This window comes from Equus caballus, chromosome 5, assembly GCF_041296265.1.
Source record: "Equus caballus isolate H_3958 breed thoroughbred chromosome 5, TB-T2T, whole genome shotgun sequence".
Taxonomy (NCBI): Eukaryota; Metazoa; Chordata; class Mammalia; order Perissodactyla; family Equidae; genus Equus; species Equus caballus.
In genome coordinates this window covers 27556347-27584051 of record NC_091688.1, presented here as the reverse complement: position 1 = coordinate 27584051, position 27705 = coordinate 27556347, and the positions used below count along the sequence as shown (strand labels likewise).

Below are 27705 nucleotides of genomic sequence, written 5' to 3'. Positions count from 1 at the left end.
GGCTTGATTATTTTTAAGAATAACAGACTCTGAAAGAAACTTTCATCTCACCCCCTAATCACCTAAAAGAAGTTTAGATAGAAGGCCTGTTCCAGGAAGGAGCTAATACCAGAAGATAACATTGTCTACAGACGGCCCAGCAAATATTTGTTTAACAAACATTTGCATTTCTATCTCCATGTAAATTGCTTTCCTTCCCTTTCAAGCCCCACACAACTACTCACATCCTCCTCCTTTCTATTTAGCTGACAATGGTTTTTAAGGTGGCGACCTCGGCCATTCCAGCGAGTTGCTCAGTTTTCCTGGGTTTCTCCCATGTATACATGTTATAATGCTTTATTTGATTTTCTCCTGTTATTCTGTCTCATATCAACTTAATTCATAGGCCAGTCAGAAGGATCTAAAGCATAGAGGAATTGTTTCCTTCCCTACAGTTTGGTGGCTTGGACAGGATAAAACTTCACTGGCTGGATGCTGCTCACTCCTGGACTACTGCAACTGAGAGATCCTTGACCCCTGACAGGAGCCGGCAGGAGGTAAGAGTTATTACTTCATCAATCTCCTGGATCTCTGCCTGCAGGGTCCAAGGAAGCTAGAGTGGTGAGTTTAGTTTCTTTTTATAAGTTTAGACTAGCAGGAGAAAATATTGGTGAAGCTAGCTTCTTGGACTCAGCAACTCTAGGAAATTTTGAGTACTCATTGGTTTATTGATCCTTTTCCTCCCAGGGATGGTCACTATTTTCCCTTGTTCTGTCTTTTGAGTCATTTTTCATAAAAAAGGAAAAACCACAGGGCAAGAGGCAGGCATCTATAAACCTGTTATCTGGGAATATGCACATGTGGTGAAAACTGTTGCTAAGGGCATCTCAGAAGCCAAAAGGCCACAGATTTGGTGGGCATGGGTCAAGCAGTTAGAAGCCATTAGGGCACTCACCACCTCAAGAAAACTCCCATGATAGAATAAGTTGGGTCACGGAAAGGGCAAGATGACACAGGTCCCCCACCAACTTCAAGAATATGTTCGTGCAAGAACTAGGTACTATGTAAAGCCAGACACATTCCCCATCCCTGAGGCACCTCCCTCCTAGGTATTAATCTGGCTCCAAGAGACCCAAGGCTTAGCTAAAGTTGTTAATGTGATCAGCTTTTTTCTTTTGTCTTGTTCTACGTCTTGAGAACTTGGCTTTGTGACCTTTCTGGTCTCCGCCATCTGGAGGATGCATGTACTAGCATACATCTTGGTGGCCAGTCAAATAGACTGAGGTTCTGAGACACACTCTCTTTGTCCAGCTGTGTCAGCTCTCGGGGGAGTTTGTCCTAAGAGGTCCTAATTGCTTTCATAAGGGGCCTTTGTTGTCTCAACGGTCATTGCTTGTTGTGCAATGATAGCCTTTGCTTTATCTTAGACTATTTTTGGGAGTAAACTTCCTGCATCTCTTTTGGGGACATCTCTTGTGTCCATGGATAAGTTTATTGGTTTGAGTTGCTATTAAGATCCTACTTGTAAATTTGGCCAGACAATGGATCATTTAAATTGCTAAAACTTCTAAATTGGAAAAAAAAATTTAAGAGCTTTCATCGTAATTGTTTTATTGGTACCAATGAAAAGGCCAAATTTAAAAGGAAATACAAAAAAAAGACTAACATTAAGATCCTGACTCAGGCTAAAATTAAACTGAAAAAAAAGTAAAAGTATAAATGTTGATATGATTATAAAGGTTGGAATGTTTGAGCTAATTTTATGGAAAGAGGTTATATCAACTCTGCCTGAAAGTGTTTTGAAAGCGGACCTTATGTCTCACTGGGAATGCTTCCCCTATTCAATATTATAAGACTGAGACCTATTGATAAAGTCCCAATGAAAGCTATGATTAGAGGTATAAGAATTGATGGAATTAAGTGATTACACCTCTTTTTGCCTGATTGTATTATAAATTGTACCGTGGGTATTGACATTGTGTCTCACTGGGGAACATTTCTCCTACCTGATTGTAAGAGAGCATATCAATCTGCCCCTTAAACAACGTTAATTAAACATACTAAAGGGAAGTCAATAGGGTTGCCTGAGCTTACATCGTATGAGATAAAAACTAGAGGCTAATCTCAGGTGTATATATATATATATATATATATATATATACCTCCAATATACAAAGAACTCATACAACTCAACAAAAAACCCCACAAACAACCAAATTAAAACATGGGCAAAGGATCTGAATAGACATTTTACCAAAGAAAATATGACAATGGCCAATAGGCACATGAAAAGATGTGTGTCCATACACCGACCCTGTCAGGGCTCTGGAAGTTAGGTAATGTGTCCCAGTGGCACACATATCACAGGCTGCCAGTGTGGAAGAACTGAAGCTTTGCTTTGGGTACTAACAAAATAAATATGTTATAAAAAAACATTTACTTTTTAAATTTGCAAAGACCTTGCAAGGATTAGGATCTAAATAAAGAAACATCAACTGGGAAGAGAACATATACAATTCTGTACTGGCTGATTTAATTAGAACAAAATCAGTGAAATCAAAGTCAATAAGATCAATGTTAGAAGTTTGAGGAGCAAATTTTATACCCATGAGAAAAGCCTAAATCTTTACACGAATGATTTCTTATAGGAAACATTCTAAACAAATGCAGTCTCCTACAATAAGCTTTACAGAAATTGAAGTTTGGAAGTGTCACAGAGGATGCCAACATAAACTTTTGAAAAGCAGAATATCACAGCAGATCTGCCTACAATCTACTCAGGAACTCAAATCTATGATAAGATAATTACGAGAGATGTAAATTTAAGTTAAATCTTTATCCTTCCTAACTAACGTCTCTATATTCTGTGGCTTGACGTGTAAATACACTTTGCTTTTCTTCCTTACAAAAAGAAAATGAAAGTAGCCTGATATTTTACATTAGTACACGTCCCAGAGTCAATAGCCTTTTCCCTTAAAGTTTCTCATTTAGTACCACTATAATTTATGGGTTAATTTTTTTAATTTAGGCTTTTAAAAAATTAAGGTTAAATTAAAGTAGTTGGGGCTTCTAATTTTCTATTTCTGTACTGGTCTCCTGTTAAAACCGCCCAGGGCAAATGACTCTCTCTTCCTCTTAGATAGTCAAGATGATCCTCCACCTCCTGCTTTCCAACTACTTCCTTCCTCATCCCGGACGGCCTATTCCTGGTTAATCTACTGGAGGATCAAATTCCCAAGACTAACTATTGATTCGTTTCACCCATGTAATTTAAGATCATTCCTCTTATTAGTCACCCTCAGGCATAACTAAGATTCAATGCCATTTCATAAAAATTAGTTCCTCAGACATGATTATCTTGCCTTATCTAAACAACCTCAGATCACGTACCATTTCTCCATGCATTCTATGTCTTAAAACTTGCCTCCTCTTTTTTCCACGGCCTTTAAAAGTGTAAAGTCTATGGCACAACCATTCTCTCGCTGAGCAGTGGCAACCAGGACAAGGCAGGAAAAAATCACGGTCCTCTTTAAACTTAAAGGTCAGGGAACAAACCTCCCGATCATCTAAGTAAGCCGCAATTAAACCTATTATATGTGTGTAATCCATGAAAATTTCAAAACATTTTCTAAACTTTCATTTTTGGCCTCTTTCACTTTTTAGAATAACAAGTGGATTACTATAACAAAATGCCGTGTATTTTTGTTAGAAATAATGCATGATGGAAATTAGGGGGAGGAGGCACTAAGCTTAAATAATCAGAATGCACAAGCCCCTTTGTTACAGGCTCTTAACATCAGCCCTGATATCAGTTCCCCACATTGAACCCAGCGTATATGGGGTTAAAACTAAAACCCACCACCCCCTTTCCTGCTTCTCTAGCTCCACTCACATGTACATACCTGTTTCTTTAAACTTGGACTCTTTGAGCTTTACAACTAAATGGGAGTTACAAATTGTTAAAAGCCCAGGTGCCTGGAGTTGGAGGCACACTAAGGTTTAGCTAATCATGTGTCCTTGAGTTTGCCAGGAAAGCGCTGTCTCAAGAGTGTCATGGAGCGGAGGCTTCCCAGACCTCAACTCCTCGACTCCCTGCGCTCGAACCCGCCTCAAACAAGAAGACGAGATGAAGGAAGCCCACCTGCCATCCTCCTATCTCACCCACCCCCCCACCCCCCCGTGGCTGCAAGCAGCCTCTCAAGGCCAAAGGCAGGCTGCTGGGAAAGCACCGAGCTGTGCAAGCTACATGTTCCTCCTCCCCTCCCCAAAACCCCAAATAAAAATCCCTACCCATTCCTCATCCGGGAGCTAGCAATTTTTGAGGCATGAGCCCTTGCTTTGCTCCCTGTGCCTGGCATAGTAAAAACCTTTCCTCTTCCACTCAAGACTGTTCTCGTTTGGATTGGCATCGGGTTCAGAGACCGAACTTTCGGTTACACCTTCTCTGGAAGCAGTTGGGCTGATTAATCACTTAGTCATACCTGCTTGTGTGGGTGAAGCTGATCAGCTGAGCAGGTGCAGCTCCCTGGGGAGGACTGAGTAGTCTCCTCGGGAGCTCAAGCCATCCTCACAGGAAGAGAAGGGCATAAAGGTCCTCATAGTAAAGAAAGGAAGCCATGTGAGGGACATGCAGTATAAGAGGGGAGAGGACCTTAGTGGTCATCTAGCCAGAAGACCAGTTTACCTCAGAGCCAAAAAGACTGACAGAGATGGAAGAGTGCAGAAGGAGATGGCCTGCTCTGTGGGAGACGCAGGATCAAACCAGGCCTGGAAGGGTGCAGGCTGAAGTCCACCTCTGATGCAGGAGACAATTCAGAAACTACCGATGTTTCATCTGTGCTAACACTTTTGAGTAGCGTTCAGCACTCACTTCATGTAGTAAATACTTCCTGAGCATCTCTCCGTGCCAGGGACAGTTCTCAGGCTTGTTATGTATCCAGCAGTGAAGACAGACAAAGACCCCTGCCTTTCTGGGGTCTGCATTCTAGTGGAGGGAGAGAGACTAGAATCAAGACACTTTATTCATTCATTTACTCATTCATTACATTAAAGGGGATAAAAGGTTTGAGAAAATAGAGCAAAGGAAGACAGTTTGGGAATGCAGATGTGAGTGAGAGGGAATCTGTAATGCAGTGGTTAGTATGGGCCTCAGGGAGGAGGGTTTTAAAGTGAGATCATTTTTATATGTATGTGTATTCTTCCTATTTTTGTCTCATTTTAATTGCTGAAATTTTCAAACTGCTTATTTTTTTTAAAAAAAGGAGATTAATGTTTTATGCCCTGTTTAGGGAGGGGAGCAGGAAGGAAGTAGCCAGAAAGTGATGTTAGCAGGGGAAACACTAGCTACAAATACTAGTCACCCAGCTGAGGTGGTGTTGAGTATCCAGCAGAAAGCAGCATTGTGCTCAACTAGGGATGTCTTCCAGGGGTTGAGTTATGTCCCAAGACTGAAGGATTTTCATGGCTATAACTGCCACTCTTCTAGTCAGGGAATTCTGTCACACTTTTTACCAAGTTAAATAGTACATCTTTAACTTGTCCTAAACTTACCCCAGGTTTCAAGAATGCTCATTGTTCTATTATACTAACACTGAACTTGGTGAGCCAATCTGTTTTAGACTCATATCACATTACCGATTTCATATGCCTCCTCAATCCTTCCCTTTCCCAGATTCCGGATATCTAATTACTCTTTACATTTCCTCGCTCTCCCCCACAGTGAACTTTCCCACACTCCATGAAATGACCTCTCGTCCTCCTGGTTTCCACTACTCCCCTCACCATCCCCCTCCCCAGTCAATGAGCTCCTTGTGAGCAGGGACCACCTGTAGGCACTGAAATTTAATGATTTTTGATCTCCACTTATACAGCAGTCAAGATTAATAACAGGAAGAGCTAAATTGTTTACAAGATGCTTTCCTATTTATTGACTTCTTTGGTCCTCAAAGCAACTCTGTGAGATAGGTAGGCCCGATAATGTGGTTAGCCCAAAGCAGAGAGGACTCTGAGGTGCAGAGAAATTCAATGAGTTGCTTCAAATTTATTAGTAAAGAAGCTGTTAAAAGTTAGGGCTTTAGTCGCAATTATTTGACTCAAAATCTTAAACCCATTTGGCTACTCCGTTGGTAATTTTAGTTGTCCATTTCCAAATGTGATTCTACATCACTGAAATGTAGTATCCTGAACGGTATATAGTACAGAGCTGGAATATTTCATTTTTTATTTCAGTATTCCTTTTTTCCTCCAATTTCTTATTGATGTTGTTGACAAAGATTCGCCCTGAGCTAACATCTCTCGCCAATCCTCCTCTATTCTGTATGCGAGCCACCATCACAACACAGCCACTGAGAGAAGACTGGTGTGGGTCCACGCCTGGGAACAAACCCAGGCTGCTGAAGCTAGGTACACCGAACTTAACAACTAGGACAGTGGGGCTGGCCCTTCCTTCTATTTTATTGGGTTTTAGCTACTCTAGTATATTGAGGCAGAATCCTACTATAGAACAGTATGCAATCTCTCCTTTTTTTACTTTGTTCTGAGTAATTAGGCTACAAGAAAATTACAATATTTCTGTAAGGGCCTCTGCATTTTAGGGCTTAATGAAAACTTTCCTGTCCATTTACACAGACTTGCAAGTTCTTTCCGCAATTTAACCTCTCTGGCTTGGCAATTCAGTAGTGAAAAAAATGCTGTTACCTGCACATTTGATATCTCACTATGTATTTACTACATCAATAATTCATGACAAATGTTAAACAATATAAGTCTGCACTGATCACTGAGGAATAATACCGTTGGACTCCTCCATTCAGAGCCCATTTATCCTTGCCTCTTGTTTCTCCCTCTCATCCATTCCCATTTCTATACGAAACAGCCTTCTTGTTCATAGATAAAACTTTAAAGACGTCACTGGTATGATGCTTGGAGGTATAAAACTAACACGTCCACTCTCTCTAAAGCCTCCTTGCATTACCCTGAGTCCACATTAACCCCCGTCAACCAACTGGAGAGCCGAGCCTTCAGCACACACTCTCCAGGGTGGTATTCTCTCACACCCCTGTACCACTTGTGGGGACCTGGAATTGGCCACCCCAAGATATGTCTCTTTGGCATCTGGATTATTTGAGGCTGATTGCTTTTGATAAACTGGGACAGGGAAGGAGGCTCTGAGGAATGGAACTTGCCCTTTGTTAGGACACATTTACATTTGTAAGGTAAATCTCTATCTGTAAAAGTTGCCTCCCTCTCTGTACTAGGAAGAAGAAAGGAGATGACCTTCTCTCTAGAAACTCTTAATCAATATCAAAGGCAAGGACTTAAATCTGCATTTTATTGTGCTAGTCTGGTAACCTCCTGTAACTAACTTCCCTTCCCTTCCCAAAGTTGGCGTTTCTTTAAGGATTAAGCAACCTTCTTTGGGCTAGGAACTGATTGCTGCGCTCACCTGTGACCACCCAGCTCCAGACAATAGACTTGCCTCCTGCTACGCCCACCGAGATAGCAGACCCACTACCTGCTGTGTCCATCAAGTGCCGACAGGGCAATCTTGTGACTAATGTGGGAGGGACATTTCAATCACATGTGAAACACCCTGTTTGGGGGTATATAACCACTATGTGCCCCCCACTTCTTGGGTGCCCTTTCTTCCTTCGGGAAGAAAGGCCCCGGGCCATAGTTCCTCATAAAGCTTTGTTTAATTTTCTCTTGCTATTCTGTCTCATGTGAATTTAATTCGTTCTCCAGCCAGATGAACCCACATTTGGGGAGAGGAAATGTCTTCCTCCCCTACACACTCATCACCCAAGACCTCTTTCAGGCCATTCCTCCTCTAGCCACTGCTCCTTGGAAGCCCATGCCTCCTGGCTGTACAACCCTCTACTCTGCCGCATGCATGGTTCTCAGGTTTGCACTTCCTCATCCTGTGAACACTGGTTCCTGACTCACAGTCGTCCTCTTCGTCTCCAGGGGTGCTGTCATTCTAATATCTGTGAGGGTAAAGAGTAAGTGAGCAATGAGGAAGTACTGCTAAGTGGTGGAGTGAGTTAATTCTTTGTGTTTCCGTTCTTAAATCCCTAAAACCAATGCAAACTTGAAACCTAAAGGTGTTGTATTCTATTATTTATCATCTCACTTACGTAAAAGGAAGTGCGTATCAAATAACACCCACAGAAGCAGAGGAGCAGACCAGGTAAGACCATGGGCTTTGCAATCAGTAAGACCTGCGCTCACACTCACTAGTTCTGAGACCCTGGGCAAGATTCTGATCCTCTCTAAACGTCCTTTTCCTTGCCTGTAAAATAGGGATAATATTCCTACTTCAGTACACAGTGCCTTGCTTAAGATGAATGTCAAAAAATATGAACTATTGTGATTTACACATGATTGTTATTACTGACATTTAAAAGTAACTAAATATTTCCTTTTAATGTCAGTTCTCATAAGCCTTCATGACAACTAGTGCTTCTCTGACTGTAGGTTTTAATTGCACAGAAAAAAGAACTTATATCTTCACTAAGGGGAAAAGGAAGTCTTGTGTAAGACTGCAGTGAAAGCTATTTATATTGTGAGGCTGAAATGTCACAATCTTGTGGTAAACAATATTTACTAATCAAAATTACTTTGGAAATAATGAAATGTGTTGTTTTAAGGCATGGACTCTTGTCTATAAGCATTTTAGACTTTCTGGCACAATGTGTAAGATGTATTACTTAGTATTTAGTATTATTTTCTAATCCAATCTAAGTCTTCAAAGGTTCGATTTGCTTATGTCTTTGCTTTTAGATATCTTGCAAAGATTTCAGAAACTTGAGGCAAATGAAAGCTAATAATTTCTTTCAAAATTGAAACTTACATAATTATTTTCCTATTTGTTCTCCTCTACCAATTAGTGATAATACTGTAGGAGAGGAAGACTTTTCCTCTATCCAATGTGGGTTCGTCTGGCCAGAGAACGAACTAAATTCACATGAGACAGAATAGCAAGAGAAAATTAAACAAAGCTTTATGAGGAACCATGGCCTGGGGCCTCTCTTCCCGAAGGAAGAAAGGGCACCTAGGAAGTGGGGTACACAGAGTGGTTATATACCCCCAAACAGGGTGTTTCACATATGATTGAAATGTCCCTCCCACAATAGTCACAAGATTGCCCTGTGGGCACAGCGCTTGATGGACACAGCAGGGAGTGGTCTGCTATCTCAGTGGGCATAGCAGTAGGCAAGTCTATTGTCTGGAGCTGGGTGGTCACAGGTGAGTGCAGCAATCAGTTCCTAGCCTAAGGAAAGATGCTTAATCCTTAAGGGAATGCCAATGTTGGGAGGGGGAGGGAAGTCAGTTACAGGAGGTTACCAGACAAGCACAATAAACAAATGCAGACTTAAGTCCTTGCCTTCCCCCTTGATTAAGAGTTTCTAGAGAGACAAGGTCATCTCCTTTCTTCTTCCTGGTACAGAGAGGGAGATATCTTTACAGATGGAGTTCCTTTACAATGTAAATGTCTCTTACAAAAAGTAAGCAAGTTCTACTTTTCAGTTGCTTTCCTGCCTGCAAAGTAAGGAGACACAAATAATCATGCCAAAGAGACATATGTTGGGGTGGCCAATTCCAGACCCCTGCAATACAGATGCAAAATCTACAGACGTGATCATTCATTTACATCCCCAACAAGGCAGCTGTGTTCATTCTCAAAGACTGCAAACAAATCAGGACAATAGCAAGTACCTAGTACACATACCGGATTCACAATGTTTTCAACAACTAGAATAGAGAAAATGGAAACAGGATTTGACTATGATATTGCACTAGCTGGATCACTGATACCTAAGAAGTTAGGAAGTACTTCAGGAGCTGGAAACGCCTTTACTGTTGTCATTTTTTCTTGGATTATGTTGTTTCCAGTGATTTGGGGTGATGACTCTGTCAGTGCTGTGCACAGGCATGGTCTTTTCAAAGCATTCCTAGGTTTTTGTGCACTTACGCTGTGAACCCTTGAGAAGTAGCAAGCTTTTCTTTTTCTGGTGGAACCCAACCATTTGCCACTGGGGTGAGCCTCCAAGTCCTCTGGCTTCTCTTAGATGTGCGGCATCTCTAGGGATCCTGTGGAGACCTTCGCTTTACCTCGTCCCCTGCTTTCCGACTTTCTCTGAATTCTCGACCTCACCTGGCCTCCTGTGACTGCTTCTCCTCTCTGTCCTCCTCCACTTGGACTTGTTCCAATTCCTTACCCCTTCATTCCACCTATTCACAGCAGCCTAACCACAGCTGTTGTGCAGTAAATGTTTAGCCGTTTGCTAAAGGTTTCAGGTGAAAAGGGAAATAGTACTTCAACCCTAAGTGGCACACAACATAGAACTGAATATTAGAAATCACTGCATTAAAAAGAACTGTTCTTGAAAATAAAGATTTACTGGACAGAGCCACACTCATTCATTTACCTATTGTCTATGGCTGCTTTCACACAACAGCAGAGTTGAGTAGATGCAACTGTAGGGGTCTGGAAATGGCCACCCCAAGATATGTCTCTTTGGCATCAGGATTATTTGAGGCTGATTGCTTTTGATAAACTGGGACAGGGAAGGAGGCTCTGAGGAATGGAACTTTCCCTTTGTTAGGACACATTTACATTTGTAAGGTAAATCTCTATCTGTAAAAGTTGCCTCCCTCTCTGTACCAGGAAGAAGAAAGGAGATGACCTTCTCTCTAGAAACTCTTAATCAATGGCAAAGGCAAGGACTTAAATCTGCATTTGTTTATTGCGCTTGTCTGGTAACCTCCTGTAACTGACTTCCCTCCCCCTCCCAACATTGGCATTCCCTTAAGGATTAAGCATCTTTCCTTAGGCTAGGAACTGATTGCTGCACTCACCTGTGACCACCCAGCTCCAGACAATAGACTTGCCTACTGCTATGCCCACTGAGATAGCAGACCACTCCCTGCTGTGTCCATCAAGCGCTGTGCCCACAGGGCAATCTTGTGACTATTGTGGGAGGGACATTTCAATCATATGTGAAATATCCTGTTTGGGGGTATATAACCACTCTGTGCCCCAGGCCATGGTACCTCATAAAGCTTTAATTTTCTCTTGCTATTCTGTCTCATGTGAATTTAATTCGTTCTCAGGCCAGATGAACGCACATTTGGGAAGAGGAAATGTCTTCCTCCCCTACGCCACCGAGACTCAGAGACTGCATGGCGCACAAAACCAAAGTACTTACTATCTGGCCCTTCAGAGAAAAAGTCTACTGACCCCTGAACCCTGTCATAACATGAGGATCTTCTCACGGGTGGTCCCTCTTTAAGCCTGGCGGGCCACCCTTTTCCCAGGCCTCTCTCACATTAGACACTTGCCCCTTTTGTTCAGATCTTTAATGCGTTCTCAGGGTACCTCATTTCCACTCTTGGATTTCATGTAAATTCAAAGCTCCATTTTCCTTTATCCTACAGAGCAATTCACCTGTCCTTCCTTACTCTGGCTACATGAGGGAGTCCTAAAGCTTCCTGTTCAGGAGATCCTCAGGGCACTGTCAGAAACAAGAGCTCAAAAGCCCTGGAAAGACATTAGGCTGCTCCTGCAGAAAGCAGAATTAAAAACCCCACATTTTTTAGTAAATTTCCTTTTTTTCTGTCCTCTTTCCCATATCGATAACATTAATATGACCCCAGCAATTTTATATCTACACACATCAGAAATCCTAAATTCAACAGAGTACAGTGAAAGTGGCCACAGGAAAAGGTAAGGGGACAGGAGAGGCATTGTATAGTTAACCAACATACAGGCAATTCAGATTTTTCCAAGCAAACAAAAATATCTATAATGTCCTACTTTCTCCTAAAAAGAAATGAATTTGCAAAGCCCTATGTTGATTATCTGGCTTTTGCGCACTTTGCTTCTGTCAAACAGCTTGTTTTACATGACATTTATGGAAGCAAATGAAGTGTGTATTGCTTTTTAATAACTCAGAATTGCTAATTTACTTTTTGAAGGTTTAATGATCATCTAGCCTCATCCTTCTCAACTGGGCATTTGCATATGCCTGGGGATGTGTGGCTAGTTTACTAAGGGGATATAGAAGTCATGAGTGCAAATGGCATGGCTTCCTAGAAGAATATTTTGCCTAACGTTATTCCAATAGGTTGAAGGGAAAGCTGCATTATTTTTATATTAACGCAAATACATATAAGGGAACAGAAGGCAAAAAATGTAGGAGATTTCAAGAGAAAATCAGAGAAGACTGTGCTTCCAGGGATGCTTTAAATTCTGCCTCCAATGCTCTTGGGGTGATACATTTGTTTCTTCTTTTTAAATTAAGATTATGATAGTTAACAACCTTGTGAAATTTCAGTTGTACATTATTGTTAGTCATGTTGTAGGTACACCACTTCAGCCTTTGTGCCCTCCCTCCACCCCCCCTTTCCCCTGGTAACCACCAATCAGTTCTCTTTGTCTATGTGTTAAGTACCACCTATGAGTGGAGTCATACGGAGTTCGTCTTTCTCTGTCTGCCTTATTTCACTCAACATAATACCCTCAAGGTCCATCCATGTTGTGGTGAATGGGACGACTTTGTCCTTTTTTATGGCTGAGTAGTATTCCACTGTGTGTGTGTGTGTGTGTGTGTGTGTGTGTGTATATATATATATATATATACCATATCTTCTTTATCTAATCATCAGTTGCTGGGCACTTAGGTTGGTTCCATGTCTTGGCTATTGTGAATAATGCTGCGATGAACATAGGGGAGCATGGGACTTTGGGAATTGCTGATTTCAGGTTCTTAGGATAGATACCCAGTAGTGCAATGGCTGGGTCATAAGGTATTTCTATTTTTAACTTTTTGAGAAATCTCCATACTGTTTTCCATAGTGGCTGCAGCAGTTTGCATTCTCACCAACAGCGTATGAGGGTTCCTTTTTCTCCACAGCCTCTCCAACATTTGTCACTCTTGGTTTTGGATATTTTTGCCATTCTAACAGGTGTAAGGTGATACCTTAGTGTAGTTTTGATTTGCATTTCCCTGATGATTAGTGATGATGAGCATCTTTTCATGTGTCTATTGGCCATCTGTATATCTTCTTTGGAGAAATGTCTGTTCATGTCCCCTGCCCAGTTTTTGATCAGGTTGTTTGATTTTTTGTTGTTGAGCTGTGTGAGTTCTTTACATATTATGGAGATTAACCCTTTGTTGGGTAAATAACTTGTAAATATTTTTTCCCAATTAGTGGGTGTTTTTTTGTTTCAATCCTGTTTTTCCTTGCCTTGAAGAAGCTCTTTAGTCTGATGAAGTCCCATTTGTTTATTTTTTCTATTGTTTCCCTCATCTGAGGCGTTATGGTGTCCAAAAAGATTCTTTTGAAACTGATGTCAAAGAGTGTATTGCCTATATTCTCTTCTAGAAGACTTATTGTTTCAGGCCTAATCTTCAGGACTTTGATCCATTTTGAGTTTATTTTTGTGAATGGTGAAAAAGAATGGTCAATTTTCATTCTTTTACATGTGGCTGTCCAGTTTTCCCAGCACCATTTGTTGAAGAGACTTTTTTTCTCCATTGTAGGCCCTCAGCTCCTTTGTAGAAGATCAGCTGTCCATAAATGTGTGGTTTTAGTTCTGGACTTTCAATTCTGTTCCATTGATCTGTGTGCCTTTTTGTACCAGTACCATGCTGTTTTGATTACTGAAGCTTTGTAGTATGCTTTGAAGTCAGGGATTGTGATGCCTCTGGCTTTGTTCTTCTTTCTCAGGATTGCTTTAGCAATTCGGGGTCTTTTGTTGCCCCATATGAATTTTACGATTTGTTGTTCAATTTCTGTAAAGAATGTCTTTGGGATTCTGATTGGGATAGCATTGAAGCTGTAGATTGCTTTAGGTAGTATGGATATTTTAACTATGTTTATTCTTCCAGTCCATGTGCGTGGAATGTCTTTCCATCTCTTTATGTTGTCATCAATTTCTTTCAAGAAAGTCTTGTAGTTTTCGTTGTACAGATCTCTCACTTCCTTGGTTAATTTATCCCAAGGTATTTTATTCTTTTTGTTGCAATTGTGAATGGGATTGAGTACTTGAGTTCTTTTTCTGTTAGTTCATTGCTAGCGTATAGAAATGCTACTGATTTATGTATGTTGATTTTATACCCTGCAACTTTGCTGTAGCTGTTAATTGTTTCTAATAGTTTTCCTATGGTTTCTTTGGGGTTTTCTATATATAAGATCATGTCATCTGCAAACAGCAAGAGTTTTACTTCTTCGTTGCCTATTTGGATTCCTTTTATTTCTTTTTCCTGCTGAATTGCTCTGGCCAACACCTCCAGTACTATGTTGAATAAGAGTGGTGAAAGTGGGCACCCTTGTCTTGTTCCTGTTCTCAGAGGGACGGGTTTCAGTTTTTGTCCATTGAGTATGATGTTGGCATTTGTTTCTCTTTACTAGTGGGGTACCATGATGGAAGAGCTGTGCAAAACTGATTCACAGCCAGCCGTGCCGCCACCAAATATAAACAGACAAAATGACAGCAGGCTGTGAGAGCAATGCTTGTCTTTACAAAAGTTCATCTAAAAATATTCCATAAGAGTGTTTAAATATCACTGGATTTCACCTCATTCCTGCCAGGTTACCTGCCTAAAATACTTTGCCACATTTCTTCCAATCCTAGTTGCATTAACCCAGCTCAGAATTCACTCACCCAAGAAGCTCTCCCAAATAACTCCTGTTCAAATGGGTGTCTCTTTGGAACTCAAAGCACTTCCTATCTGTACTAGTTTTTAAATAAACCATTTTCCTTTAAGAGTAATATGTGCTCATTATTGAAAACAGAAAATACAGAAAAATATAAAGAATATTATAATTACCTGTAATAGCCTCCACCCAGTGCTTAGTATTCTTAAGCTTTGTGTATCACTTTACACTTGCAGGGTTGTACCTTCAGATTATAGGGTCTGGATGATATTAAATCCTGTTTATATTTCAACAAATGACAACCATCTCCTCTATCATTAAAAACTATATCTAAACGCATCCCATAATATTCATTTCATGTGTTGTTTTTTGCCTATTAACGTCATTGCATTCATTCACTGGCTCATTCATTCATTCTTCAAACACTGATTAGTCACTTATAATGTACTAAACATTGTGCTTCTGTGTTTTCTTTCCCATGCTAAATTAACTTATGAGTAATGACCCCTTAAGAATTTTTTTTTTAAAGGCATCAGAAAGAAGGTAACATTTGTGGGTTTTTTTTTTTTTTTTGCTGGGAAAGATTCACCCTGAGTTAACATCTATTGCCAAGCTTCCCCCCCTTTTCTCCCTCTCCAAATCCCCAGTACATAGTTATATATTCTAGTTCTTCTTACAACTTCTAGTTGTAAGTCCTTCTAGTTCTTCTACATGAGCCATGGCCATAGTACACCTACTGACAGATGAGTGGTGTGGTACTGCGACCTGGAACTGAACCTGGGCCACTAAAGAGGTGATAGCATGTAACTTTAACCACTAGGCCATCAGAGCTGGCTCCCCCTTCATAATTTTGCCAAATTTATGAGTACAGACTTCATCAAATAAGAAGTATACAGTAAATATTTGATAATAAATTCTTTTTTCTTAAGACTGGCACCTAAGCTAACTAACATCTGTTGCCAATCTTTTTTTTTCCTTCTTCTTCTTCTCCCCAGTGCACACCCCACATAGTTGTGTATCCTGGTTGTGAGTGCCTTTGGTTGCGCTATGTGGGACGCTGCCTCAGCATGGCCTGACAAGTGGTGCCATGTCGGTGCCCAGGATCCAAACCAGTGAAACCCTGGGCCACGGAAGCAGAGCACATAAACTTAACCACTTGGCCACAGGGCCAGCCCCTTTGATAATGAATTTATCAAAATTTTATGTATCCTCAACTTTTTGGAAACATTGAGATGCATCTCAAATCTTGTACATATTCTGTTGACCACCTTTTAACAAAAGGAGAAAGTTCTTAATGAATTTGTCTCAAATTTCTCTTCTAAGATTGGAATTTTGACCTTGGTAGACAAGGAATGACTTAGAATCTGTACCAAGCTTAAGACCTGTGTGCCCAGGCCAAGTACAGGGGCAGAGAGGGTGATACAAGTAAAGAGGCAGACCCCAGAAAGACAGTCGTGTGCTGAAGGACATGGCAAGGTTCAAATATGATGCAGGTAACAGATGATGTTGGGAAGTCCTGTGAGGTACAGAGTACAATGATGAGGATCACGTAGCAGTAACTACTGGGGGTGCCAGGTGAGCTGATGGCCTCATCAGGGTCTGTCCATTGGTGGAAGGACAGAGTCCCTGGCCTTAAGGAAGAAGGGAGGCTTCAGCATGGCCGAGGAAGTACTGGGATATCTTGGACTGTACAATCCTTCTTTCCGTCCTGACGGTGCTTAGGAGAGGAGGACATGCTCTCTGAAGCTGACCCTCCTCCAAACCACCTGCTCCTGTTTCCCTTCCCTGTCGCAACCACAGTTCAGAAAAGAGACTCAAGTAAATATTTTGTGTGTTACAAGGGACTTGTAGGTTTTCTGGAAGGAGGCTCTTTCACTTACTTCCTCAACTCAGAAAACACTTTTCCCTTGGCAAAAGAAGCAATGAGGAAAGGTCAAGTTACTCATTAATCTTTCTCATCAACGTTCCAATTTATGCCATACTTTCTCCGGCCCAACAAAGCAACCAGAATAGAGAGCAATAAACACTTCTTTTGAACTTGTAATTTATGTGTAATGCTAGCATGATTATCAGCATACAAATTCTGGGTATTTTAGTTGTCAATCGTGCTGTCTAAATTAAAATATCCTCTTATTTCAGTGTCCTTCCTTGACAGTGTACTACAAAGCTGGAGAACACCTCAAATTAAAATGTTGGTTGGAAAGGAGCTGATTCATTTCAACAAAAAAGATCTGAGATTCATAAAATCTTTGAAGTGACTTCACACAGATGCAAATAGGTGCACATGAAGATGCTGAAGCGCTCCCAGCATCTGGTGAAGCTCCCTCCTCCTAGTTTGGATTATTGTCACTCCTTCGCCCTCTTTCCTTGTGCTGAAAGTGTACACTATCTAGTCAGGGGAAAAGACTGCACTTAGGATACATAAATAGTCTCCACTACTTCAAGGAAGAAGGTGTTGCCTAGGATTTCTGTTTACAAGCTTGGGATTTTTTTCCCCTTATTTTAAAATATTTATAATATGGGATGTGCTCATTAAGGAGAATTTGGAAAATGCAGGAGGAAGATATGAAAAACAAATAAGTCGGATATAATTAGACTACCTAATGGTAACCACTGTTAATATTTTAATTCACTTTCTGCTAATCCTTCTTCATATATGTATCTTTATACACAGACATGTCTTTCTTTCTTAAATAGCTTCCTTTTCTTTTAGAGGGCAGAACCCACTCCTTTTAGACATTTTGAGTAAAATATATGCTATACCAGTTTTCAGTTTCTATAGGAGAAAAGTAATTTCTGTTTATTAAAAAGGCATTAATGATTATAGGGGAGAGTGGTCAAGAGAAATATCTGGAAAAAAATTAAGCTTTGGATATTTCCTAAGCTCTATTTCAAAAGCACTTTGTACTGTGCTCTGTATGAAAAAAATACTAAAATTTAAATGAAAGAATAATTTTATAATAAAAGTAACTAGCTTACTTTTGTATGGATTCAGAATACACCAACTTAACTAAGAAAGCATGACTTTTAAGAATTTATAAAATTAATAAACATACATTGACACTTTGTAAATAAAGGGCCCTACAGTCTTTAATGGGTCCACATCTTTATACATCAAAAATTTATTTGGTATAGTATTATGAGCCACGCTAATGATGGCTGGAAAATACCAGAATCTTTCTGGATATTTAACAACAGCTTTGTCTATGACTACTGCTAACTTCTGTGTAATCCTGGATTTTAATAGTTGCTTTTAGAGTGTATTCTGCCATCTTTACCTTGATAAAGAGTGAGCTGGATATCAACTTGACTTTCAATTTAAAATCATGCAAGATAGGAAAAGAACAGCATAAGCAAAGTCAACTGACAAAGTGGGAGAAGAAAATTCAACTTACATAACAGAGGAGAATTGGCTTATTTAGAGAGTTAAACATTTAAAGACCAACCTTCTTCCCACCGCCCCCAAAATGAGCTAAGGACATAGACTCAGGTCACCAAAAAAAGAATGACAAGAAGCCCACAAATATATGAAAAGATGCTCAATGGCTTTGCTTAGTTGAAACTTTAGCAAATGTCTTATTATTCCCTGGAGTTCTAAAGAAGTAACTGTGAAAGATGAGATCAGGGAAGCCATAGGAAAATAGAGCCAGAGCAGCCATTTCAAATGAGTTGCTTTGCATATCTTGTTTTCTTTATCTTCCGAACTGGACCAAACTGTCAACATTCCAAGAAGTCAGTAAAGACAAGAATATTTTGTTTATGAGGACTGATGAAGTTGAACTTTGCTGATGACCAAAGAGCTAACCAATCACTGAAGTACAAATCTAGCCTTTTGCCTGATGACTGAATCTCAAGCCTATCGATGAAGTACAAACCAGGCCTTATCCATATAGGATCAATGAACTCTTCTTTAATACAGCTTACCACATCTGTCTTTCTTTTTCCATAAAAACCCTTAGCCTGTCTCCAGTATTTGGAACACTTATTTGGGTTTCTACCTGAAACTGTGCTCCCCAAATTGTGATTATTTAATCCCTAAATGCCTGGGAATTGGCCCTTCTTAGAATTAAATTTCACCATCACAAGAAAAAATTGGGGGTCTTTTTTTCCAGAATTGAGTAGGTCACTGATCAATATGATTAACAAATATCTGATGCCTGTGACTTTTTAATTATAATAAGTCCATGAGGTTTTTTTTTCTATTACACCAGTTATCCATGGGAAATACTGTTTATGCTCACTATCTGTAAAATACCATCTTGCCTAACTTAACTTTCAGTCTTAGCAATTCTCTTAACTTCCAGCCTTAACATTTTTCATCCGAAAAGCAGGGGCTGGACTAATTGGTCTCCAAAGCTATTCCTAGTGCCAACCTTCTAACTTTGTTTTGTTTTGTTTTCCTTTTTGTACACTTAAGGGGGAGATGTAAGTTAGTTTAAGTCTGACATTTAAATGAAACTTTGTGTCTTCACCATCATAACGAGAAAGAAATAAAAGATTTTATCTTTGTAAATCTACTTATGGAAAATGGTTTGTAGTATATTTACTTTTTAAAGCCTTCAAAAGCTACAAGAAAATAAAATGTGTTCCTTCTGAGAAATGCCCTCCTTTCTGCACTTGATTGGTTTCAGAATCCTTGCTCGGGGTGTGGCATACCACACTAATGCTCTTTAACAGCTAAATACGAAGGTCAGTAGGCTGGCAGGTGCTTGCCAGGTGCAAACAGAGATGGCACAGCTCCCAGGGCCAACATCAAAAAAGGGGCTTAACTATCCTCTGTTTAGCCTTTCTCTTTCAGGTTTTCGCAAATACCTAATGTGTCATTCACCATGATGGCAGAAAGCCTTTTCTGAGAACCTTCACAGGCCCATTCATGCTGCTATCCCCACCTCTGACGGCATCAATATTCATTCCCACCAGATTACTTAACTGGTACTTGACCAGAAAATTCCAGACTGGTAGTTTAAGATGACATTTCTGGGAGAGGGTGAAATTGCAATGAGATCAGGCATTAAATCTAGGTTTGGTATCATGGGCTTTTGGCATGAGTGATGTCATTTTGGGCCTGTGGTTTTAACAACAGGTATTTAATATGCACCTACTACAGGCATAGCACAGTCTCCACATTCGAGATACAGCAAGAACACTCTATCTCTGCCTCATGGAGCTTGTCTAGAAACATAAGGAACAAGGCTCAGGACCTTTCAAATGGAGCCTCAGTTGGGTCAAATCAAAATAAGTTAAAGAGATTGATGCAAAAGTCTTCAATTATATTAAGAACGGCTTGATGAACCCCAGATAGAAAAATTTCACAGACTGAAAGTTCCATCCCACAACTAGAAGGACCTGCAATTAAGATATACAGCTATGTACGGGGGGGGGCGGGGGGGGGGGTTTGGGGAGATAAAGCAGAAAAAAAAAAAAAGAGAAGATTGGCAACACTTGTTAGCTCAGGTGTCGATCTTTGAAAAAAAAAAAAGAAAGTTCCAGTAAAACTCTAATCCTCAAATCTAATTTAGCACCTGTAACTAGGAAATCTAACACTAGCCATATTTTTCCCCTATTTTTTAAAATTTTCTCATGAGAAAAAAAAGCTTCAAGTCTAGAAATAGATGATAAAATTTTTTTCTCTTTATTGGGATATAATTAACACAGCATTGTGTATCGATGGTAGCAGAGAACATAATTAGATTCTCTGTTCTCACAAATAAGTGCCAACATGGAGCCTCAGAACTTTTGTTATATCACTCTTTTACAACTGTAAGAATCAACAGGAATGAGAATCCCCTCTCACTGAGTCTCCTTAATTATGCCTCTTTCAATTAAGTGTCATCATGCAGTGTCTGGCTTTTATAATCCAAGATACTAAGGTGTCTACTTTATATCTCACATCCACAGTTTGTGTCTATGTGCTCTACCAAGAATTCAAACACTGCGTTGGTCTGGGAAGAAGAGGAAATTCCATGGTTTTTTGAACCCAGAAAGTCTTTAGTACATCTCAGATATAGAACTGTTTAAATATACATAACATTTTATAATTCCAGAAGAGGCTTTTGAGGTTTATACGGAGAGCTTGCATTTCCTCACCATCTTCTCATACCTTAACCCTGTGCCATACAGGCTCTATCCCCACCATTCTATGAACTAAATAGCAACAAAATAGTTGATAAATAGGTTAGATTTTTAAATTTTTTTTATTTAGCTGATTCCAAACGTAACATAGTGTCAAAATAGAAAACTGAAGAGCACAAAGAAAATGAAATACCCATGATCCTATCAACTATGGTTAATTTTGGTATATTCACAATTAATCTTTTTGTATCAATGTACTACTTTTAATAAAAGGAATGTCAAAAGGCACTCTGATTTGGAGTCTGCCTTTCCCTCTTACGAATATATCATAGTTTCTCACACTGATATATTTTTACACTGCTGGCTGCAGACAATTTGATCCCATAAAGCCACCTATCAAAAATTCCTTCTATGTTTGCTAGACACTTAAGAGTTTACATTTTTTCCTAAATTATATGTCTTTGCTCATAGCTGTGATCATTTCTTTGGGATAAACTCTAAACGGAATCGGTGGTTTAAAAGTCATGTCCCTTTTAAAAGTATTAACATATGGAAAAGTTGTGTTAAAAATTAAAAGTTTGAGGGTGCTGGGCTCCCAATATGTTTACTCACATTGGTTGACGTTTTCATTCTGTCAACTAACAGGAAGAAAATGTCAGCTTCTCTTGTCTGCTGTTTTAATACCAGTTATGTTACCTTTTTTTTTTTCCCTACTTTTGTGGTCATACAGGCTTACTCACAACTCTACAAATAAATCTTGCTCATTCTTAATTTTCCAGCACTGAGAGATTGTTTCCCAGAAACTTCTCCCTGTTATCAATTCCTACCCATCTCAGTAATAATAGCATTCATTGCTGCCAGGAATTTGGACATCATACACCCTTGTCCTTACCTTTTTCATGCACGTATATTTCCACTTCAAAAAACACTGAGTTGCTCAAGGGCAAGGGCCCCACAGAACTGAGGCCCAGCGTCTAAGGGCCCCGTGTCCCTTAATAATTGACCTTCCCAGGCGTGCTCTCAAGGCAGCGGGGGAGAGTAATTCACGATAGGGGTTGCGAGTGCAGAGGCCGAGTCTTCATGGTTTTGAACTCTAGCAGGCCTGCACGGGATGCAGTAGCAGAGGCTCAACCAAGGCTCTCAGGTATTGTCCCTAATTGTGCCTGACTGATGCTGAATACTGAGGGCCCAGGTAGTCCTGAAGCCCGGAGCGCCCCAGGACAACTGAAGCCCGGAGGCGGCTGGTCCCACGGTGACCCGCTGCCTGGGCTCCCGGTTTCTATTTTCAGGTCGAGGCGCTTTATTCTTCGACCCAGCGATCCGGAAAAGGAACACTAACGATCCGCCAGCTCGTTTCCTTTCCGCCCTTCCTGCGTGGGGTGTTAACAGCGTACGAATGCGGCGGTGACCCAGCGGTTTCCCGCAAGCCTCCTCGGGGCTCCCGGGCAGGTCTGCAGAGGGTGCGGCCAGAGAGCGGTCAGGCTCACGCGGGAGGAGCCGGAGCCGCCCGCCAACTCGGATCCTTTAGGTCACAGCCCGGTTCCGCGGCGTCCTCTCCAGGCCTAACGCGCATTCCCCGCTCCGAGGCCCCGCCCTGCAGCCCCCGCCCCCCTCATTGGCCCCGCCCGGCCTCGGTACAGCGGCTCACTTCCGACTCCGGCGAGATACAGGCCACGCCCAAGGGCCGTACCGCACAAGACCCTTTGGTAGTGTGGGGATTGTTGCGTCCGGTGACCAAGCTGAGAAAGTGCCGCTCGCCCGGCTATCGGGAATCCGGGGGATCTCCCCGAAAATGACGGCGTCTTGCGCGCGGCGCGGGGCACCTCTCTGTCGCCCCGAGAGCCACTTCTCTTCTTGGTGCTCCGTTGGGATCCTTTTAGGGGCCCTAGTGCTCCCGCTACCCGTATCCCCGTCCGGTAGGAGCCTGGAGAGGGCGTGCGCTCCAGCGCGAACGGGAGCGGGTCGGGGGCAGGCCGACCGGAGCCGAGGGCGGGGGAACTTCGCTCGTTGGGTCGTGCAGGTGGCGCGGGGCTGAGTCGACCCGGGTCGTGCGGAGTGGGTAGTGCGTGGCCAGCCTTCCCCCCGGGTGGCGCTGAGCAGGGATCCCGGCGGTGAGGACCACGAAGCGCAGGAGGTGAAGGCTTGGTGGTCGGCACCGAGCGGTGCGGCGGGGTGGGTGAGCCGGTGTTGACCGGGCCAGGCTGTGTCCCTAGCGAAAGCTTGCAGGCTGTTACCGGCACTGAGCCAAGTCGGGATGGGAGCGCAGACGCGGTGCTTGCGGTGAGGGCTTGCTCTTGAGTGCCTAGGTGCGTGGGGGAGTTGCTGGGACTCGTGCTGTGCCGGTGGGGAGGGTTTGCCCTGCTTCCCTGGGCCGGATGGTGCCGTGTTGAGAGGGGTATTTGTGCCCCGCCTGGCTGGGCTGGGGAAGCCGCGGGCGGTGTTGTCGGGTGTGTGTTCCACGGAAGTGGCCAGCCCAGCGGTGCGTGTGGAGCGAGGAGGCCCGCTGCTCGCTTCGTCAGGGGGCTGGGAAGCGCGTGGTGTGCCTGTAGTGCTGGGGTGAGAGCAGGCTCTGGGTGCCTGGGGTTCCGAGGGTTTGGGAGGGGCGCGCCACGCTTTTGTACCTGACGTTCTCAGGCTCCTTCTTGCCCAAGATCATATTCGTATCGGTTGGCAACCTATTGCTTCTTATTCTTTTTTTTTTTTTTGTCATGTAATTATCTTCCTGTTCCCATGTAGCACAGACAGTATCCAGTTCCGTTACCGAATGGCTTTTTGGCATTGTTTCCTTCTTTTCATTGGGTCGGATCATATTTGAGGGGACATCCGAAGTCACCTAAAACACATTGGTAGCCAAACTTAGTGAGAAACGGTTATCCTAAGAAATGAACGATAAATAATGTGAATCTGGCTTTCCTCTACAGCTCAAAAACTATGGCTTAAGGCCCATCTGCTACATTTGTTTCATGTTTCATTGACTGGAAATAAGTACTTTAAAAATATATGTGGTAAAAAAGTCAAGTTATATAAAACATGCACAAAGGACAAACATTTTAAATACTTTGGTATATTTCCTCTGTCTTCATATACACGTGTGTTCCTTTGCCCAAGTTATTTTCAGGATCCTGTAACATATACCGTTTGTATGCTGCATTCTTTCCTTAGCAACGTTCATTCCACAAAGATTTGCCTTCCCTGTGCCAGGTCCTGTGCTGGTCCTGAGGGTACCCTGCTCAGCAATAACAAACCATTCCTGTTTTCATGATCTTTCTTTGTCTGTTTGCACACACACCCGAATATAAGCAGAGGCTGTATTTGCTGACTGTTAGATCCCCAGTGCCAAGCACACACTAGATAGTCGAGAAATATTTGCTAAAATTTATTGAGAGACAGTGAAAAAACATAATACTAATGAATACATTATAACCCAAGAGAAGCGCTCTGGAGGAAAGGAGCCTGAGACTCTGACAGCATTTAGCAAATGAGTGGAGGCGGGGAAGACTTTTCTGCTCATCAGACAGGCCAATTCTGCCACTTGGGGCTTCTGCACTTGCTATTCCCAAAGCCTTGGAAAATGGTCCTCCTGCCTCTTGCATACTGGTCTCCTTCTTATTCTTCAAACTCAGCTGAGATGTCACCCTCCACCCGCCACCCCAGAACTTCTTCGCCCACCCTGTCTCAGGTAGACAGACACACACTCTCCATCTCAAATCCCCCTTGACCTGTAGTCACTCTTCCCATACTCTCTTCTCTTTTCTCCCCGCTAGAATGCAGAGATCTTGTCTCTCTTGTCACACTTGTTCCAAATGCCCGTTGTGGTTTTTTTGGCCTCGATATCAATACTCTTGTATTACTATTAAATTCCAGAAAATTAAACATACTATTCAGCTGGAGCTTAGAGCTCAGGAAAAAAATGCCTCGGGAGGAAGGTTCTTTAAAGCACCATTCTTATGATAGCGTTTCTGTGGTGCCTAAAACGCTAAGGCAGGACAGCTGAGGGTCCGGGAGGCTGTGTCTTCCTGTTTGTAGACTCTCCAGGGTCACAGGATTGCAGTCTTCCTTGTTACAGATCATTAACAAGTTCATTTCTGTTGGGGGGGGGGGGGGGGGCGGGGGCGGGGAACAGTGGTAGTAAAAAGAAAACAAAAGGAACTTTTAAAGAAAGAATACTGCTTAGAATAGGCTTAAAGGTAGAATATAAAGGACACTTAGAAAGCTATTTAAAATAGAGGAAAATAGATCACTAAAATGAATAGGATGTCTCTGGAAGGTAACAAAACTAGAAATGAAGAGGAGGAAAAGCAAGGTTAAGGTTAAGGTGGAAAGGTAAAATCAGGAAAGGTATGAAACTTAGAGAAAGTAAAAATGAGAACTTACTATGCTGGGAACGGAAAAATGTGAATAAAATAAACATTTCACTTTTGAAGCAGCTCCTGAGGAGAAGGTTTTGTGAGCAGACACTGTTGTGCCTGGGGGGTTTGTCATCTCAGAGGTGGTTGCCAAATGGTACGAGGTCCCAGAAGGGAACATTTGTCGAATTTTGGGAACAGTCTCATTCCTCCAGAAGGAGTCTGCTTTTTCCGGACAAAACCCACAATGTCCTTTAATGGGTGGTCTCTTCTGCCTATTTTAGGTCTTTTCTTTCTTTCTAGAAGAAAAGCCAATATCACTAAGTGCTTACACCCTAGTTACTTAGTGGCCTTATTCTGCATATTGCAATGCAAAGACAGCAGTCCTTGTCTGGTCAGTTGCTAGGTTACCAGAATCCTGGGAGATAGGCAACAAAAGAAATTATGTGGCCAGCTCTCTCTCCAGTGCATAAAGCTTTAAGATGATTATCTTCTTGTCTAGAAGACAAGCGTTGAGCAGGACTTGCTGCTGAGCAGGCAGAAAGGGTCTTCCCAGCAGAGGGAGCAGTGTGAACAATGGCTCAGAGATGTGACCTGGCTCGGGGATTCATGGACTGCCAAGCTACCCAGTGAGGCAGCAGTAGGGCAAAGGAGGCGAGAGCAAGGAGAGGACTAGATCATAGAGTGAAAAATTGTGAAAAGCAACAGGGTAGTCAGGAATGAATAGTCACCATCATAAAATTCAGACTCTATGTTGTTACCTGTCCTTTTAGGGCACCTTGAGCCGTTCTGTTTGACTTGGCACAACACAGATCTACATTAGGGTTGCTCTAATTTCCCCAGGCTCAGTAGAAGACTGTTTCTTGGGGACTAACTTGCAGACACAGTGTGTTGGTGTAAGCACGCGAGGGTTCCAGATGAGAGACCGTGATGGGAAGCGGTGGTCGTAGTGGAACCAGGCTGCCTGGCTTCACTCCTGGGTCTTTCTGCCTACTGGGAATGTTTTTTGGGCAAAGTACTTCACCTTACTATGCCTCAGTTTGCTCATCTTAAGGAGGGGCAAATAGTACCTGTGGAACTATTATGGAAAAGTAATCTCAACTCATAGGATGATCATGAAGATTAAGTTAGTTTAAAAGCACTTAAAATGATGTTTGGCACAAGTAGTGCTTACATTTGCTATTTCCAAAATTATTGCTATCATCACTGTTGTCAGAACGAACTACTGGAATCTTTCATTACCATACTTTAGGAAAAACTATAACCCACAATATTTAGAGTTGAGCTTTGATAATGTTAAAATGCCGTTTCATATAATAAAGTATGGGTTCATAAAAAATAATAAAGCATAAATATTTTGACATGAAAGAAATTTAAAACTGTGATAAAGGGATTTGTCTATCACTAAACCAATGAAATAAAATTGAAGATAGGTGTGAATAGAGCAAAGAAAAAAATTATGATTTGCAGATACCTCTGGAAGAGGTTGGCTGAACAGTAAAGATTTGAATTTGGATGTAAGAGTGTGTAGAAGTGATTGATGGCAGTGCTCATTCAGCTCTCGTGCTGGGTCCTAGAAGAGTCCTGATGAATGAGACGTGGTCCTCATGGTGACAGTCTTGGAAGGAGTATAAACACTAAGGAATCGGCATATGAAAAGTGCTATGGAAGAAGCAAATTGGGGCAGCAGGAGGACACTTAACCCGGTTTTCTGATTGAGAGATGTCAAGAGCTTCAAGGGAGAAGTGGCATCTAAGATGAAACTGAAGGATCAGTGGGTGGGAGGAGTGGCAGGGTCTCTGGTCAAAATGATGCATGGAACCTACAGTGCTAATGTAATTTAACAGTTTAATGGGCACTGCATAGAATTGAATATGGCTTGAGAATAGTGTGCAAGAGTGAACAGCGTCCTGATAGTGACAGATTTTAAAAGTCTGTTAGCCATGTGAAGGGGCTTAGACATTATCTTGAGAGCATTGGGGAGCCATTGACAGGCATCTGACGTGGAAGAGCACTGGTCACTCTGTCATATCAATATTCTTCTAGTTGCACTGTGAGGAATTGCTAAAGTAGAAAAGACATTATTCTAAGGAGAACTCGTCTCCTCCCAAAAATACCCAGAAGTAAAAACTTTATCTAAAAGCATAGCAATATAGTAGCTTTACTGTAGTAGGGATCTGTTGGATGAACAGCTCGAACAGCTACCTCAGGGATCTTCTGGGGGACTGCATGATCCATTGATCAGCAAAGGAAGAGCAAATTATATAAAATAATGTCCAAGAAAGCAAAGTTTTTTTCATGTAAGGCTACTGAAAGTAGTTCATTTTGATATTTAAGTGGCATCTATTCACTTACAAAATGCTCAGTTCACTGTTATGAAAACTATGAAATGATGTCTTTTATTTTGAAGTAGTTCAGTCCGTCTTTATTTTGATCTGTGGAATCCACGATGCTTATTTAATCACCGCCTCTTACTGTAGCATTTCTTGAGCACCCGCTGGGTAGAGAGTGTAGCAGAAAAAGAAGGCATGTGATCCCTGACCTCCAGGAACTCGCCTTCCGAGAGGAGACTGAGCGTGCAGTGACAAGTGATCATGAGTTTGTGCTTCAACCTGTGAGGGTTGTCTCAGTAGAGTGGTATATT

General features: G+C 41.8%; 1 protein-coding gene across 10 annotated transcripts in view; it reads left to right on the top strand.

The window, feature by feature from the left end:
- The first annotated feature begins 208 nt into the window (after positions 1-208).
- The window catches only part of CD46 (CD46 molecule), a 67552-nt gene continuing 40055 nt past the window's right edge, over positions 209-27705 (top strand). For 2 of the 10 annotated variants that reach the window (XM_070266249.1, XM_070266250.1), the window contains exon 1: positions 22642-22849. Coding sequence is in view for 2 of the 10 variants with exons in the window: in XM_070266247.1 (XP_070122348.1) it covers positions 22508-22631 (124 nt within the window). In the remaining 8 variants the exon portion in view is untranslated. 10 annotated transcript variants of the gene reach the window in all.